The sequence below is a fragment of the Lynx rufus genome, unplaced genomic scaffold (genome assembly GCF_022079265.1).
Source record: "Lynx rufus isolate CCGP_SWC_20201006 ecotype Redwood Valley unplaced genomic scaffold, mLynRuf1.p SCAF_48, whole genome shotgun sequence".
Taxonomy (NCBI): Eukaryota; Metazoa; Chordata; class Mammalia; order Carnivora; family Felidae; genus Lynx; species Lynx rufus.
In genome coordinates, this window is record NW_025814865.1 from 361,250 (window position 1) to 378,601 (window position 17,352).

Genomic DNA, 17,352 nt, shown 5'->3' on the forward strand with positions numbered 1-17,352 from the left:
TTGTGAGGGCCCATGCCCCAGGGTCCGGTGCTCACTGCGGATGGCTTGGGGGCAGTGCGAGAGCTTTTGCTCCCATTCTTAGAGGAGATTGTGGTGGTCTTAAGGGACAAAGATGTGCCTGGGGAAGAGAAGGATGACCAGAGGAAGCATTGGAGGAGGAGGAGGACGAGGACGAGGAGGAGAAGGAGGATGAGGAGGAGTTGGAGGAAGAGGACTGGGAGGCGTTAGAGCAGGAGGAGAAGGAGTGAATGATTGGGTGCAGGAGAGGGAACAAGCGGAGGAGGAGGATGTCCAGGATGAGGAGGAGCACGAGCCAAAGGAGGAGGAGCAGCTGGGGGAGGAAGTTGAGGAGGACGAGAGTAGAGGGAAGAGGATGAGGAGAAAAGGTAGAGCCAGGGTTGGAATGGCGTGAGCAGAAGTGTAGGAGCAGAAGGAGGAAGAGACCGAGGAGGAAGAGGAGGAGCGGGAGGAGCTGGAGGAAGAGGATTGGGAGGGGTTAGAAGAAGAAGTGGAGGAGGAGGAGGGGGAGTGAATGACTGGGTACAGGAGAAGGACAAATGGAAGAGGATGATGTGCAGCACGAGGAAGAGGAGGATCACGAGCCAAAGGAGCAGGGGCAGCTGGAGGAGGGAGTTGAGGAGGACGAGAGCAGAGGGAAGAAGAGGAGGTCAAAAGTCAGAGGTAGGGCAGGAAGGGCAGTAGCAGGAGAGGACCTGGGGAAGGAGGAAGATGCCTAGGAGGAAGAGTTGGAGGAGGAGGTGGAGGATCAGATGGAGGAAGACGACTGGGAGGAGTTACAGGAGGAGGAGGAGGAAGAGTGAATGATGGGGTGCAGGCGAGGGAAGAAGTGGAGGAGGAGTAAGTCCAGGACGAGCAAGAGGAGGAGCACGAGTCAAAGAGCAGGAGCAGCTGGGGGAGGAAATTGAGGAGGACGTGAGCAGAGGGAGAAGAAGAGGAGGAGAAAAGGTAGAGCCAGGGCTGGAAGAGCAGTAGCTGAAGAGGGGGAGCAGAAGGGTGAAGAGGCCGAGGCTCAGACTTCCAATACTATGTTGAATAACAGTGGAGAGGGTGGACATTCCTGTCTCGTTCGTGACTTGAGCTGAGAGCTTTTGCTCACTGAGATGATAGTAACGTCGGGTCGTCCATACATGGCTTTATGATCTCGATGGGTGCTCCTTCCATCCCTGCTCTCTTGAGGGTTTTTACCAGGAAAGGATGCTGTATTTTGTCAAACACTCTGTCTGCATCGATTGAGAGGATCCTGTGGTTCTCGTCCTTTCTTTTATTGATGTGATGAATCCCGTTAATTGTTTCGTGGATGTTGAACCAGCCCTGCATCCCAGGTACAAATCCCACTGGGTCGTGGTGAATAACATTTTAATGTGTTGTTGGATCCGAGTGTCTCATATCTGGTTGAGGAGTTTTGCATCCATGTGCATCAGGGAAATTGGTCTATACTTCTCCTTTTTAGTGGGGTCTCTTTCTGGTTTTGGCATCAAGGTAACGCTGGCTTCATAGAAAGAGTTTGGAAGTTTTCCTTCCATTTCTATTTTGGGAACAGCTGCAAGAGAATAAGTGTTACCTCTTCCTGAAATGTTTGCTGGCACTCCCCTGGAAAGCCATCTGGCCCTGCAGTCTTCTTCCTTCGGCAGGTCTTTGATTAGCAGTTTGATTTCTTTACTGGCTATGGGTCTGTTCAAATTTGGCTCTTCTTCCTCTTTCAGCTTTGGTAGTGTGTATGTTTCTAGGAATTTGTCCATTTCTCCCACATTGCCCATTGTATTGGCAAATAATTGCTCCTGAAGTTCTCTTATTATTTTTTTTTTATTTTTTAAATTTTTTTTTCAACGTGTATTTATTTTTGGGACAGAGAGAGACAGAGCATGAACAGGGGAGGGGCAGAGAGAGAGGGAGACACAGAATCAGAAACAGGCTCCAGGCTCTGAGCCATCAGCCCAGAGCCTGACGCGGGGCTCGAACTCACGCACCGCGAGATCGTGACCTGGCTGAAGTCGGACGCTTAACCGACTGCGCCACCCAGGCGCCCCAAGTTCTCTTATTATTGTTTGCCTTTCTGCTGTGTTTCTTGTGATCGCTCCTCTTTCATTCTTGAGTTTATTAATTTGGGCCCTTTCCTTTTCCTCTTTCACCAAACTGATGACTGGCTTATCAATTTTGTTAATTCCTTCAAAGAAGCAGCTTCTGGGCTCATTGATCTGTTCTCCTATTTTGGTTTGTTTGTTTGTTTGTTTGTTTGTTTGAGGTTGTGTGTGTTTTTGTTTTGTTTGACTTTTGGTTTCAATAGCATTAATTTCCGCTCTAATCATTGTTAATTCCTGTCTTCTGAATGTTTTGGGTTTCCTATGGTGTTCTTTTTACAGCCTCCTAAGGCGTCAGGTGAGGTTGTGTCTCTGAGATCTTTCTTTCTTCTTTAGGAAGACCTGACTTGCTAGATAGGTCCTCTTATTCCCGACTCTGGTGCGTCCCAGAGGTTTTGGGTTGTGGTGTTATCCCTGACTCGCATATACTTTTTCATTGACTCCCATATACTTTTTATATCCTCTTTAAGGATATAAAGGTGTTATCATTTCCATATACTTTCTAATTGACTTCCGTATACTTTTCATGTCCTCTTTAAACCCCTGGTTAGCCCATTCATTCTTTAGTAGGCTGTCCTTCAGTCTCCCAGTATTTGTTACCTTTCCAAATTGTTTCTTGCAGTTGATTTCGAGTCTCGTCGTGTTGTGGTCTGAAAATATGCACGGTGTGACCTCGATCTCTTTGAACTTCCTTAGGGTTGACTTTTTTCCCCAGGATATGATCTGTAGAGGAGAATGTTCCATGAGCACTGGAGAAGAACGTATATTCTGCTGCTTTATTATGACATGTTCTGAAGATATCTGTGAAGCCCATCTTGTCCAGTGTGTCATTCAAAGCCCCCGTTTGCTTGTTGATTTTTTTGTTTAGATGATCTGTCTATTGCAGCGAGGGGGGTGTTGAAGTCTCCTCCTATGATGGCATTACTAAGAATGAGGTTCCTTATGTTTGTGATTAATTGATTTGTGTATTTGGTTGCTCTCAAATACGCCACATAAATGTTTTCAATTGCTAGGTCTTCTTGGTGGATAGACCCCTTGATTATGACATCATGCCCTTGTGCATCACTTGACACAGTCTTTACATTAAAGTCTAGATTGTCTCATAGAAGTATGGCTGCTTTGGCTTTGTTTTGCTGACCGTTAGCATGACAGATGATTCTCCATCCTCTTATTTTCACTCTGAAGTTGTGTTTACAACTAAAGTGGGTCTCTTGTAAACAGCATATCGATGGAGCTTGTTCTCTCATCCATTCTGTTCCCCTATGTCTTTTGATTGGAGCATTGAGTCCACTGACATTTAAAGTGAGTACTGAAAGGGGCGCCTGGGTGGCGCAGTCGGTTAAGCGTCCGACTTCAGCCAGGTCACGATCTCGCGGTCCGTGAGTTCGAGCCCCGCGTCGGGCTCTGGGCTGATGGCTCAGAGCCTGGAGCCTGTTTCTGATTCTGTGTCTCCCTCTCTCTCTGCCCCTCCCCCGTTCATGCTCTGTCTCTCTCTGTCCAAAAAATAAATAAACGTTGAAAAAAAAATAAACTGAGTACTGAAATTTATGAATTTATGGCCATTATCTTCTTTGAAGAGTTGGAGAAAAAAAATCTATATATCTTTATATCTATATCTACATCTACATCTATATATCTATATATCTCTATATATCTAATTATATTTCTACCTATAAATATAAATAAATATAAATAAATAAAAATAGAATTATAAGTATACTTATACATATACATATACATAGAGAGATGATAGATGATGATAGATAGATAGATAGATAGATAGATAGATAGATAGATAGATAGATAGATAGATAGATAGATAATCATTTCTCCCCTCTGAGTGTCCCCCCTTAAAATTGCATGCAGGTGTGATTCAGTGGTCACAAACTCCTTTAAGTTTTGTTTGTCTGGGAACCTTTTTGTCTCTCCTAAGTTGAATGACAGCCTTGCTGGATAAAGAATTCTTGGCTGCGTAAGTTTCTAATTCAGCACTGTGAACAAATCCTACCCCCCCCCCCCTTTCAGGCCTGCCAAGTTTCTCTGGGTAGGTCTGCTGCAAACCTGATCTATCTTCTCTTGTAGTTTAGGGACTTGTTTCCCCTTGCTGCCTTCATGATTCTCTTTGCCTGAGTACTTTGTGAGCTTGAATATGATATGCCTTGCTGCCTTGCTGAGGGTCAGTTTTTGTTGAATCTAATGGGGGTCCTCGGTGCTTCCTGGATTTCAATGGCTGTGTCTTTCCCCAGGTTAGCAAAATTTTCCACTATGATTTGCTCACATAACCCTGCTGCCCCTATTTCTCTCTCTTCCTCTTCGGGACCCCTGTGATTCTGATGTTGTTCCCTCTGCATGAGTCACTGATTTCTCTAATTGTTCAACCGTGCTCTTTTCCTTAATCTCCCTCGATTTTCCTGCTTCCATATTCTCCATCAGTTTGTCCTCCATATCGCTGATTCTCTGTTCTGTCTCCTCCATGCTTGACACCGCTGCATCCATCCGTCATTGCAGCTCAGTTATATCATTTTTAATTTCATTCTGGCCAGTTTTTACTTCATGGTTTCTCTGCACAAAGGGACTCTAATCTACATTGGACCGCAGCTAGTGTTCTTATCATCGTGGTTCTAAATGCTGCTTCAGACATCTAAATGCTGCTTCAGACATCTTGCTTGTATCTGTGTTGGTTGAATCCCTGGCTCTCGTTGCTTCATGCTCTTTCTTTCTGGGTGAATTCCTTCCTTTTGTCATTTTGAAGGGAGAAAAGGAACTCATGAGGTAGAAAATTCAAATGAAATATTCAAATTATAAAATGTTAAAAGTAAAGAAATTAAAAACACACACGTAAAAAAGGGAATGAATGATGGTAGATTCTAGGCATGTTTCATCTGGGTGTTGAAAGGGGTTTGACACGAGAGAAAAAAAGTGGGAGTGGAGAAAAATTTAGAAAATAACAAATATTACAAAGGGAAATGTTGCGAGAATTTGAAAAATCAAAACACTGAAATAGACTAGAAGGAGAATATGGGAGTAAAACAGAATTTGTGAATATAGACACGAAAGGAAAGAATAATGTAGAAGAATATTAAAGAAAATTGGTAAAATTTCCACCTGCCCAGTCTCCTTCGCCTCTCCGGGCACAGAAGCACCTCCCTTCCTGAGCCTCCTCGCTCTCCAAGTTCACTCCTCCATGCCACGTACCTGTTGAAGTCTGTGGTTCAGGATATGCAGATTGCTGTGCTAATCCTCCCGTCAGTTTCCTGGGTGGGTAGGATGGTTTAGTGTTGGTCTGGCTGTATTTCATGCACACGAGACACTTAAGAAACTTCCATGCTGTCTGCCATCTTGGCTCCTCCCCAAAGAGGTGAGATCTGTAGCACCAGTTCTCCGATATGAGCTATCCCACAGGACAGTTGTGGTCGATGACAAAGCGGAAAAGGACATGCACCAAACAGGGAGGCCACCCTGGAGGGGGAGGCAGAGCACTGGCTCCAGACCCGGGAAGGGGAGGAAGGGGCTCAAATGCTGGAGCCACGCCCACTTCCCTTCCTGCTGATTGTTCCTGAACAGCAGCCAACTGTCTGGGTCTGGTCTGGAGATCCTTCTCCCCAAGGACCCACGGTCAAAGAGTTCAGTGCCCTGCCTCTGCCCCACCTCCACCACAGCCACCGCCAGAGCCACAGCCCCAGCCACAGCCACAACTACTGCAGTGTCCGAAGGGCCACGGGGCCATGGGCGTGCTTCCCAAATGCTGGTGGGCTCCAGAAGGAGGCAGCAGGCATTTAAACACCTTGGGCCTCGACGCTCCACCTGCTGGGCCTAGTCTGGAGCCTCATGTCTCATGTTCCCACTCCGTGTGCTCTATGGCCCCAGCCTGAGGATGGGCTAGGGCCCCAAAGCGAATGAGTCGTGTTCCGGAAAACGCTGAGACTCCTGAGAATACCGGGCCTCCGTTCTGCTGGAAGAGGGCGTTCGAGAGTCCAGGAATCGTGGCAACACCCCTGTCTCAGTCCCAGACAATTTCACCCATTCATACGCATGCACACGCACACGCACAGGCACTGGCACACACACACACACACACACACACACACACACACACACACTCCCCCTCTGTGGCTATCTATAGTCATGACTTACTCTCCTTCCTCTGCCTCCTTCCATGTCCCTCTGGTGTCTGTCTGTCTCTGAGTCCCTGTGATCATTTTCTTTAGGGAACGCTTTCTCCCTCCCCCACCTCCGTCTCTCTTTCTCTGTCTCTGTCCTGTCCCTGGACAGTATCAGTGCATCTGGGTTTCCGTGTGCTGTGCATGTCCTTATGGACATAGTAGGCTGCTGATGGCACAGGGCTGCAAGGGAACACACAAAGGAACGCGTAAGTAACGGGGTCAGAGCACATCCAGACCTCCTAAGCCGTGAGTGCCTCCAGGCAGCCCACACAAGCTGGGTATACATGTGAACTGTGAAAGGTCAGTCCCTTGGCCCTTGCCCTGTAGGTTGCAGCCAGCTGGGAGGTACTGACACCCAAGGGAGTCCCCAGTGTTTAGAGGGTGTGAAGAAAGGGCAGGAGCCGAGGAGGCTGGGAACCTAGTCGTGGCTGCTGTTTCTCCACATGCCATGTTCCAATGCCATTGGTACTGTAAGGTTGGTATCAGTTGTGGCTCCCTTTCCTTGGCATCTCAATGCCAGCTTCCGTGACCCAATGGAAGTCCTGAATCTGCCCTAGTTTTCAGCCGGGTTTGGGCCCCAGGACAAATGCATGTGTTGTGTGAGGGGGGGAAGCAAGTGTGGGTCGTGGGGAGGCGCTAGCCTCGTGAGTGGGATGTGGCAGAGGGCATGAGTGAGTGCAGAGGTCCAGTAGAGTGTCTGTGAGTGTATTGTGGCTGGCGCCTGTGAGTACTTTTGCCTGAGACCTAGCGTTTGTGCTGGCAGCGCGTGCGTGTGTGTGTCCACGTGCCGTGTGGCCGTGCATCTTTGTGCCCGAGTGAGTGTGTGTAGGCCGTTGGCTAGCGAAGGAGAGAGACTGGGGGCTTTCCTGACTTGGTGGGTAAGGGGGAGGCTCAAGTGCCAAAGTCCAGCGAGTGCAGTCCCTTCGCTCCTGGGATCGACACGGAGCTAGCTGATCACCTTTCGTGACGGGAGGAAAGCCTGGACTTTGCCTGGGCCCGCTCGTCCTGTGTTGCCTTGGCCAGGGGCAAGCTGGGGTTGGGCCTTGCATGGCCCAGTGGAGGAGGACCAAAGTTCCCTGCGAGGAAGTGGGGATTAGTGGAGGGAGGCAGCAGATAGCCTGAGTAAGTCCGGTCCTGCTCCTGGACCGGCCTAGGGGGATCATCGCAAGGCCTTGTGTACCCAGCCAGGGTGTGGGTCTCGGTGAACATCCTCCCGGATGACCCTGCAGAGACAGGCCTGGCTGGTCTAGGGTCCCTTGCGAAGTTGGGGCCCGGCCCCTGGGCCCCAATATTGTGGTAGGTGTTGTTCAAACTGAAAGGCATTGCCTGCTTGTCCCAGGCAGTCCCTGCACCTGGGACCCACACTTGCTCCCACGTTCCTGCCACGGGGTCTTCCAGCGATGCATGGGCGTTTGACCGGCCCCATTTCTCTGGAGGGAGTGAGTTGCATAGGCCAGGTGCACCAGGGTCTGGGCCTGCTTTCCTGTCTTGCCCACCCCCTACATCCTCTGCTGAGGGCAGCTTGAGGGCTCACCACTGGACCTGTTCCTCTCCCTTTCGGGGTAAATGTTTGCCTCTCTGTCTGTCACAGTGGCCACCCCCTCTCAGCCCCCTACCACCTGTTCAGCCTCTCCCCATCCACCTGCGTTTCTATGCATTGCTGTCCCCTGAAGCTGTGGTGTGCTGCCTCGTATATCACAGCCACCCCGGAGCATTTCGGTACCCCGTACGTCTCCTGACGTGGCCCAGCGAGTCTGGAGGAACCTCTTCTGTGTCACGGAAGCAACATGTTGGCCACAGGGCCCGGCACACCAATTTGGCAATCCTAGAAGGCCCCGCCTGCCTGGCAGCCTCCTGGTCCCATGAAGAGGGAGGGGAGCGCTGCATTCCACCAAAGGGAAAAGGCAGCGCATGAGTGTGGTGCCTGGCCAGGCAATGCATCTCGAGCCTCCAATCCTGCAGTGGCTCTGTGTGGGGTGTGTGTGTGTGTGTGTAGCTGCTGCTGTCTGAAGGAGACAGGCAGGGAGTCCACATCACCAGTGCCCTGACAGGGAGGGAGACCACATCATTGCCCTCACTTCACACCCTCTGCAGCTCATTGGTTCCCCAAAGTGGTAATGTGGCTTCGTGTAGACCCTGGGGCGTGTCCCTCACTTGCCTCCCAGAGCTACATCCCCCAGCCCCCTGACACCTTTCGGAGGCCCTTGAAATCATGCTGTCTGTGGCACAGGGGGACAGTGTTTGGAGTCAGCGCCCACGCTCATGGCAGCCTGCCGCCTAAGTGAGTGGTAAAGGAAATGGGACCAGGATGAACAGACATACGGCCAACGAAGGCCTGGGGAGGCTCCCTGTGAGAAGATGGCCAAGCACTGTGGGCGGAAGGGGACCGCTGTCCGTGAGACAGACACAAGCCCCAGGAGTCCCAGGGCCCATGGTCACGGGTCTTTCCTGTGCACTGCCACACACGGGAGGGATGGGCAGCCGATCATGAGGGGGGCGGTGTGTGCTTGCCAGTGTGTCACTTTGCAGGCAACGGGGACAAACGGCAAGAGCAGCGCGCATGCTACGCAGCCTCCCCTAGTGTGGCGTCCTCCCCACGTCACACACCTCTTGTCACCGACCTTCCCTAGCCGGTGCACTGCTAGACTGCTGTCATGACATACATGTCTTCTTGGAGCAAGGATGGACGTAGAGAGTATGCAAAGGAGGCTGAGCAGATGGAAAACCAGGGGGCACAGACAGCAGGCGCACAGCTGAAGTGCGTCTCGCGGACAGCCAAGGTGATCCGCTCAGTGGATTGGTCGGACTCGGGGCACAATGAACAAAGGTGGCGGTGTAAGTGGGAAAAGCGTGGAGGTCCCCCTTTACCCGTGTGTGTAGATAGCCGCGTGCCCAGCGCACCGTGGAATGCAAAGGTCGCTTTCGCGTGGCCAGAAGCCAAACAGGACACCCAGAGGGCACAGAGGGCCGGCTGCAAGCCCCCGGGAGGAGTTGCACTGCGTGGGGCCCAGAGCCTTCCCGCCTAGGCAACAGACGCGCCCCAGTTTCCGGGTGACCTAGGGGGCGGGACCGCCGAAGCCACGCACACCACCCTCCCTATGATTGGTCCTGAAGGCAGTGAAGCAGCCTGGGCGTGGCTTGGAGCTCCCTCAGCCTCAAAGCCGCAGGCGCACCCCTCTCACCACAAAGGCCTCCGAGGCAGGGGCAGCAGAGCGATAGCCACCGCCGAGGCATCCTGGGTACAGCACCGTGCGCATGCGCCCCGTCGACGTTTGGGCTCTGGGAGGAAGGGGGAGCGAGTTGCCAGCCATTGCCCTCCGGGCTCCCCCGACTGGGTCTGGGGAGGGGGGCCGTGCTCTCACCTCCCGCTTCGTCGTCGGTAGGAGCCACCGTTCGTGTCTCGGGCCGGGGCCGCATGATGCGCGACTCGTGTTTCCGAAACACTGGGGATGCCCGGAGGCCCCATGCCGCCTTCGACCGGGAAGGGGGCGGTCGAGAGACGAGGGCCCATGGGGACACTGGGTCTCCGGCAGGGCCGGAGGTGGCGCAGGCCGAAGGCTTGCAGGCCACCAGCGAACAGCCTGTGCAGCAAGGCCAGGCCCGACCCGAGGGGCAGGTGGGCGGCCCCAGCGAGATATCCGTGCCGCTGGGGCATGACATAGTGGCGGTGGAGGCGCTGTGGGGCCTGGTGGAGCACGAGGTTGAGGTGGCGGCCGCGGAAGAGGACGCGCCTGGGGAAGAGGGGCATGACCAGAGGAAGAAGGGGGAAGAGGACGAGGAGCAGGAGCCGGGGAAGGAGAAGGTCCAGGTTCACGAGGAGGAGGACCTGAAGGACGAGGGGGAGCAGCAGGAACAGAAGAGCAGAAGGAGGAGGAGGAGGAGGAAGCGGGGGAGAGGCAGCAGGAGTAAAAGATTAGAAGGAGGAGGAGAAGCAGAAGCCCAAGCAGAAGGAGGAAGAGCGGAAGGAGGAGGAGTTGGCGGAAATGAAAGGGGAGGAGCAGGAGCACCAGGGTATCCAAGCGGGGGCGGGGGCGGCAGCGGGGGGGGCGGCGGCGCCGGCGGCGGGGACCGGGGCCTGGACCGGGGCGGCGGGGGGCGGGGGGCGGCGGCGGCGGTGGGGGCGGCGGCGGCGGCAGCAGTGGCAGGGGAAGAGGACCAGGGGGAGGAGCAGGAGGAGGCAGGGAAGGCGTGGGAGCCATTAAAGGGAGAGCAGAATTGCAAACCGAGGAGGAAGAGGAGCAGGAGAAGGGAGCGCTGGAGGAGCAGCAGCAGGGCGAGGAGGAGGTGGAAGGAAAGGAGGACAAGGAGGAGCGGGAGGAGGAGGAACGGAAGCCGCGTGAGCAGGAAGGCCGATGGGTGGAAGAAGCCCTGGAGCTGCAGGTGAAGCAGGATAAGAAGGAGCAGTTCGAGACAGGCCTCCGTCCTTGCCCTTCCCCGCTGGAGGCTCTGGAGGCCCTTCAGATAGAGCTACAGCCCGTGAATAAACAAGCCAGCCGGGAGCACGCTCGACTCAAACTCAGGATGTGGCAGAGGCGGCGGCATCATCTGGAACGGAGAAGTGCCCTCATCCAGGGCATCCGTGGTTTCTGGGCCAAGGCTGTATCCTTCCTGCTGCTGGGGGAGGGTCCAGAGGGGACTGGGCTTGCACAAGAGGAAGGAAAGGGAGGTGACATTTAGAGGAACCCGGGACAGGGACTGGAGCTAAGCCACGCTCCAGTGGCCGGGAAGGTGCAAACGTGATCCCATCCAGTGGTCCTGGCTCTGCAATGAGTGTGGGAGGAGGGCAGTGCTGGGGTGGTGGAGGCACGTGTGCTGTCCGTGGCACCTGGCACGGAAACAGCGCTGCGAGAGTGGGGAGTGGCGGTGGAGGTCCAGGCCAGGACGGGGAAATGACCGAGGGCTTCTTCCCACGCAAAGCCGCGTGGGGGCACGTGTCTGGGTCCCGCTAAGCCTCCTGCTGCGGGTTAGGCGATGCGAATGCCCTCCGGTCCGGTCGGCGCGAGACCGGATGTGTGCTGTGTGGCTGTGTGGAAGTAAGCGTCCTCAGTGTCCTCATGAGCACACAAGGCTAGGCGTGGATGCGGGCGTCTGGGCGTGCACAGCCTCCTGTGCGTGTGTAGCAGAGCCCTGCGGAATGCGGAGACCCCGTGGGCCTGGATGCAGCCCGTGGGGAGGGCGTGAGGCCCTGGGGGAGGACGCCAGTCCCTGAGGGAGGACGCCAGGATGCTGTCCACACTGGTTCTCTGGGTCGAGCTCTCTCATGCCCAGCACCTGAAGGCTCTTTGACCTGCAGCAGTTTGTGAACCACCCTCAGATGTCAGCCCTGATTAGCAAGCACGATGAAAGCATGCTTCGCCACATGACCAATCTGAAGGTGGGCCTGGGAGTGGGAGGCGGTGTGGGTGGGTGGCTGTGTGGGCAGGGGAGGTGGTGGGGAGAAGTGGTGTGTTCCTTCCTCAGGGGAGGGCGGGTCTCCTGGAACAAGATTTCACATTTCTGCCCCACATTTCTACCACGGCAGGTGGAGGAACACAAGTTTCCCAGGGAATGCCGGACGATCCTGCTGTTTTTTGGCAAGAACCCCTACTTCCAGAATGAAGTCGTCACGAAGGAGTATGTCCTTGGCCTTGCTGGTAAGTGTCCACTGAATGCATGGGCGGCAGTGGGTGGAGGGTTGAATGTGATTAGTTCTCTGGCGCCTTCTCACATACTCGTCTTCCTGCAGGGTATAGGGCGTCTCATTCCAGTCCCATCCAGTGGTACCCAAGGTACAGACAGGAGGCCTACAGACGCAGGCATGACAACAGCAGCCTCAACTTCTTCAACTGGTTCTCTGACCACAGCGTTGCCGGCTCTAGCAGGATTGCTGAGGTGGGGCCCTGTAACGAGGAAGGGAGGTGATTTTCATGGGTTCCCCCACTGCGTGGGATAGCTACCTGAGGCCTGGCCTGTCTCCCCTACCAGATAATCATAGAGGATCTTTGGCGCAATCCCCTGCCGTATTTCAAGGTGGAGGAGGCCCCAGGAGAGAGCACTGAGAGGGAAAGAGGTGAGCAGCCAAGGGTGTGGGCACTGAAATGTGTGCCGTGGGGCCCATGGCACAATTCTCTTCTGCACGGAGGCACCGAGACTCACAGTGGCACAGGAGGTGACGCCAGGTCAAAAGGGCATCGGCCTGAGACAGGGAGTCTTAAGACGTAACGTGTCAAAGAGGCTTTGCCCCTTTGGGGAGGCTGAAGGTGGGCAGTGGGCTAGACAACAAGAATGAGCAGAGCGGGACATCCCAAGCTGGCTCATCAGATAGCACGGTGACAACTGTCATTCCAGGACCATGAGCCCCACCCTCAGGCCTCCTGCCACCAACTGACATGTTGTCTGGCTTCTGGAGCCACTTGTCAGCTTTGGCACAGCTTATCACACCCTCCCATTCTACCTTCCGTTTGGAAACATTCAAGCAACCTTAAACAGGGCCCAGATGAGACTCTCACCTGTCGTGTGTGTGTGTGTGTGTGTGTGTGTGTGTGTGTGTGTGTGTGTGTGTGTGTGTGTGTATCGATGTGGGTGTGGGTGTGTCTGTGTGCCTCTGTCTGTGTGTACCCGTATATCCCAGGGATATGCACGATCTTGAGAAGACTATGAAGGAGCATCGCACTTCACGGACCCCAGTGGAAACCCTTCCGATGCTCACCGATGGTCCACAAGATTCTCCTGCCCGTGAAAGAAGGACAAGGCTGGTGGTGACACGTGGCACAGGGTTTTGAAGAAAGACATTGGAAGAAGTACATTTGAAGAATATACATTTGAAGAAATATAGAATGGGAGATACACAGCATGAAGTGTTTGTGTGTGTTTTCTGCTCAGGTACGCTCTGGGGCGTGTCCATGTATACATGCGGCTGTCCAGAGGTGTAAGTGTTCTGTGCCTGCACATTGCAGTTCCCAGGAAGGGCGGGACGTAGGACATTGTCCGTAGGGATGGGTCACACATTGGGATTGCGTGTGAGGTCAGTAAGATTGAACCAATGGGGAGTTGAGTGAGGGAGGACAGGGCACAAACCTGAGAGAAAGGCCAGCGCCCAGGTTCATATCTTTCCTGTGAAAATGAGGAAGTTCAAGGAAATGCAGAGGCCAGCACAGGCCAGGGATGTCCAATACTCAGGGTTTGGGGATGTCCATGATGGTGCCCCCAGAATCCCGCATGGTGACATCCTCAGTCATGTTGACTGAACCGCCACACAGGGAGGAATTCCCAGGGTTGAATACCCTCTGGTTTTCAGATGTCTACGAATGCAGACTGTCTCGTGGACAAGGTCAGGATCTCAGGAGCAGCCATACATATTTGAGGGATTGTGAGCAGGCTGTCGGATTGGTGGTGTCCAGGGGAGGGAACCGAGGGACCAGAGGGAGAGTGGGTGGGTAAGACCGATGAAGTTCTGCTTCAGGCAGAGTTGACAGGGAGAACGTACACACTGCAGAGGAAACAGCCCACTACAGTCTCACGCAACTCCAAAATCACAGCCAACTTTCCTGGTTCCACTTCCTGAAGCTGAGCCTCCCACCCACTGCTTCACTTACTCTCACATATTGACACACACACACACACACACACACACACACACACCCACAAGACTCCTGAAGGAGTCCTAGTACGGATGCCCTTGTGTGACCTTTGCTGTTTCTGAAATGACCTCAGGTTACGAATGGGGGGCCCAGATTGCAAGCCAACAGAGGGGAGGGTCGCGGGGAGGTGGAGCTCTTAAAGGCCACGGACACGCCATCCTCTCCCGTGTGCCCTCTGCCCTCTCATCGTCAGCCGTGATGAGTCGGGTGCTGCTCTTCCTCTGAGTCCACAGGCTTAAGCCGTGTGTCCAACACGCCATGTGAGACTTGTGAGAAGACTCCCAAGGGCAAACACCAGCAGGCGCTCAGAGAGGTCGCCTCGTCCCAGGCAGCCTGCGTTCCTGGTGGACTAAGCTGAGCTCAGTACCCTGCAGTCAAAGGTGTCTGCACGGTTCCCGCAAACATGAATCAGACTCCCAGGTAGGAAGTAAGGGACCAATGAGGGACCAGAACACACAGGAGGCACACGGAAACGAGACACACGCTGGCAGGGGGAAGTCTCTCCCAGCCAGGAACATGCCACATGGCAAAAGAGTAAGTGGGAAAACGTTGCTAGACCGCTTTTCACACTTCACGCCTGCACCTGCAACGTGCAAGCCAGTGACGTTTGAGCCCCTAGGGTCCAAAGGGTTTGGAAACAGAAGGACGGAAAATAGAGGCGCGACTTAATGCTCACAGCAAGGCAGCTGCGTTTGGGGACATTACCTGGCTGGCAGTGAGTACATGGCCAATCCTCTGACGAAGGTCCTACGGGCACGGAAGGATTTCTGGCTCCGGGAACATATCAGAGACCACGCAGAAGCCCCTCCCCCTGACAGCAGGACAGCAATTGGATCTGTCAGTGGAAGAAAGGGGTTGAATTCAGAGGGAAACCCACTCAAGCGCAGGAGCATACACCAAAGACAAGACAGGCCAGCAGAGGCGCAGCTGACACAACACGCAGGTGTGCAGAGACGAAGGCGGTTACACGGGTACAGCTGTGCCCACTTGGGCCAGGCAAGGAGGCATCACCAGAGAGGCGTTGGCACAGGCAAAGCCAGGGAAGGACCCAGACACGCCAGGGCTCACTCAGGGAGACAGAGGAGCACAGGCAAGGCAAAACATTTCCCGGACACAGAGAACAACAGGACGATCCCGACAGGCCAATGAGAGACACGTGTGGTTCAGAGACATGGAAGTCAGAAGGCTCCTGAATTGCCGAGGGTGTCCCGTCGAGGGACAGCACTCTGGAGCCCACACACGCTGGTGTTGTGGTGGAAGAGGCCGCTAGGCAGCACATAGAGTTGTGCAGGGGGTTTAGCAGCTCCTGGACCCTGGGGCTCCCCAGGGAGTGCTGCGGCGACGGGAGGACACCCGGGGCTGCAGGGTGTGCGGCATGAGGGCTGTAATCCGTCGGACACAGAGCACCCAGGCCTCTGACCACGGTCCCTGGACACAAGTGTCCACACTTGAGGGTTCGGCTCTGGGGGCCGTGAGCGCATTCCACACCCACACCTTGCCCGTACCTTCTCTTTGGGACAGGCCGGGCGGAAAAGTCACCCTGGCCCCTCAGCAGGTATTGGCGGCAGATATGAACATGTGGGGGACCCTGTGTTCCCCTGTCCCGTAAAGTGTTCCTGCTGGGCAAGACCTATCAAGTAACGGCCTGCTTGTGCAGAACGATGCCCCAAAGGGCCCGGCCCCGTGACCACTGAGGCCGTGTTCCCACTGCAGAATCATGGGCCATACTTTCTTTGGATGTTCACACCCAAAGACACGGGCCAGCACAGGGAGCTTTTCCAGGGTACCCCGACGTTTACACATCAAGCAGCTGAGAAGACGTGCTTCTCCAGCCAGTGTGCAGACAGCAGCGAGAGAAAGACCTGCCTTCCCTTCTAGAGAGTGCGACAGCCTCCGCCCTGGAAGAGGTAAGGCTTGGGCGTACAGATCCCCAACTCCACAGCGTGCTGACACCCCGCTGACCATGTTGTCTGCATACTGGTAGGGGCAAGAAGCCTCCATGCATTGGGACTGCCAACGCCTTCTCCGGAATAGAGCCACTGCAGAGAAGGCTCTTGTACTGCAGAGCTGTGCAGTGGGGATCCTGGGGGGCTTGGGCAGCTTGGGAGACGGGAAGATTAGTGTGGGGATGTCAGTCTCAGGCACGCTGTGCTGGGGGCCGTGCAACTTGGGGATAGAGAAGAGCCTGCGATGGACAGGGCTGAACTCTGTCTATTGCCCTGCTAGCACGGTGGAGCCTTTGCCCCATCCCTAGCACAGACATCTCTGGCAAGCAGCCATCTGCTGTGTAAGGAGTACCCCAGCACTCGCCTCTTCCCAGGTGAGGCTCGTCCCAGTCCTTTCTAAGCTCCAGGCCTGCCCGGGACCTCTGCACAGAATGCTAAGGCTGCACAAGTCCATCGTTCCCTATGTGGCCGAGGCAGCCTTTGTCCAGGCACTCGGGCCAAGGAACGCAGGCTGCCTGGGACGAGGCGACCTCTCTGAGCGCCTGCTGGTGTTTGCCCTTGGGAGTCTTCTCACAAGTCTCACATGGCGTGTTGGACACACGGCAGAAGACTGTGGACCCAGAGGAAGAGCAGCACCAGACTCATCACGGCTGATGATGAGAGGGAAGCGGGCACACGGGAGAGGATGGCGTGTCCGTGGCCTTTAAGAGCCCCACCTCCCCGCGACCCTCCCCTCTGTTGGCTTGCAATCTGGGCCCCCCAGTCGTAACCTGAGGTCATTTCAGAAACAGCAAAGGTCACACAAGGGCATCCGTACTAGGACTCCTTCAGGAGTCTTGTGGGTGTGTGTGTGTGTGTGTGTGTGTGTCAATATGTGAGAGTAAGTGAAGCAGTGGGTGGGAGGCTCAGCTTCAGGAAGTGGAACCAGGAAAGTTGGCTGTGATTTTGGAGTTGCGTGAGACTGTAGTGGGCTGTTTCCTCTGCAGTGTGTACGTTCTCCCTGTCAACTCTGCCTGAAGCAGAACTTCATCGGTCTTACCCACCCACTCTCCCTCTGGTCCCTCGGTTCCCTCCCCTGGACACCACCAATCCGACAGCCTGCTCACAATCCCTCAAATATGTATGGCTGCTCCTGAGATCCTGACCTTGTCCACGAGACAGTCTGCATTCGTAGACATCTGAAAACCAGAGGGTATTCAACCCTGGGAATTCCTCCCTGTGTGGCGGTTCAGTCAACATGACTGAGGATGTCACCATGCGGGATTCTGGGGGCACCATCATGGACATCCCCAAACCCTGAGTATTGGACATCCCTGGCCTGTGCTGGCCTCTGCATTTCCTTGAACTTCCTCATTTTCACAGGAAAGATATGAACCTGGGCGCTGGCCTTTCTCTCAGGTTTGTGCCCTGTCCTCCCTCACTCAACTCCCCATTGGTTCAATCTTACTGACCTCACACGCAATCCCAATGTGTGACCCATCCCTACGGACAATGTCCTACGTCCCGCCCTTCCTGGGAACTGCAA

At 54.5% G+C, this 17,352-nt stretch overlaps 1 protein-coding gene across 1 annotated transcript; it reads left to right on the forward strand.

Moving 5' to 3' along the window:
* Positions 1 to 557: 557 nt before the first annotated feature.
* Positions 558 to 12,901, forward strand: LOC124525791 (testis-specific Y-encoded protein 2-like). The gene is made up of 9 exons (XM_047098373.1): positions 558 to 681; positions 8,493 to 8,543; positions 9,646 to 10,070; positions 10,415 to 10,861; positions 11,559 to 11,636; positions 11,784 to 11,895; positions 11,988 to 12,133; positions 12,227 to 12,311; positions 12,873 to 12,901. The coding sequence occupies exons 1-9, from the start codon at positions 558 to 560 to the stop codon at positions 12,899 to 12,901; spliced, it is 1,497 nt and encodes a 498-aa protein (XP_046954329.1).
* Positions 12,902 to 17,352: the final 4,451 nt, after the last annotated feature.

Excerpts from the sequence above, each read along its gene's own strand:
- LOC124525791 (XM_047098373.1), top strand. The coding sequence starts at position 558 with ATGGAAGAGGATGATGTGCAGCACGAGGAAGAGGAGGATCACGAGCCA. Across the intron at positions 10,071-10,414 it reads CGGGGAAGGAGAAGGTCCAG|GGACCAGGGGGAGGAGCAGG; the intron begins GTTCACGAGGAG and ends GGCAGGGGAAGA. Across the intron at positions 11,637-11,783 it reads GCCACATGACCAATCTGAAG|GTGGAGGAACACAAGTTTCC; the intron begins GTGGGCCTGGGA and ends CTACCACGGCAG.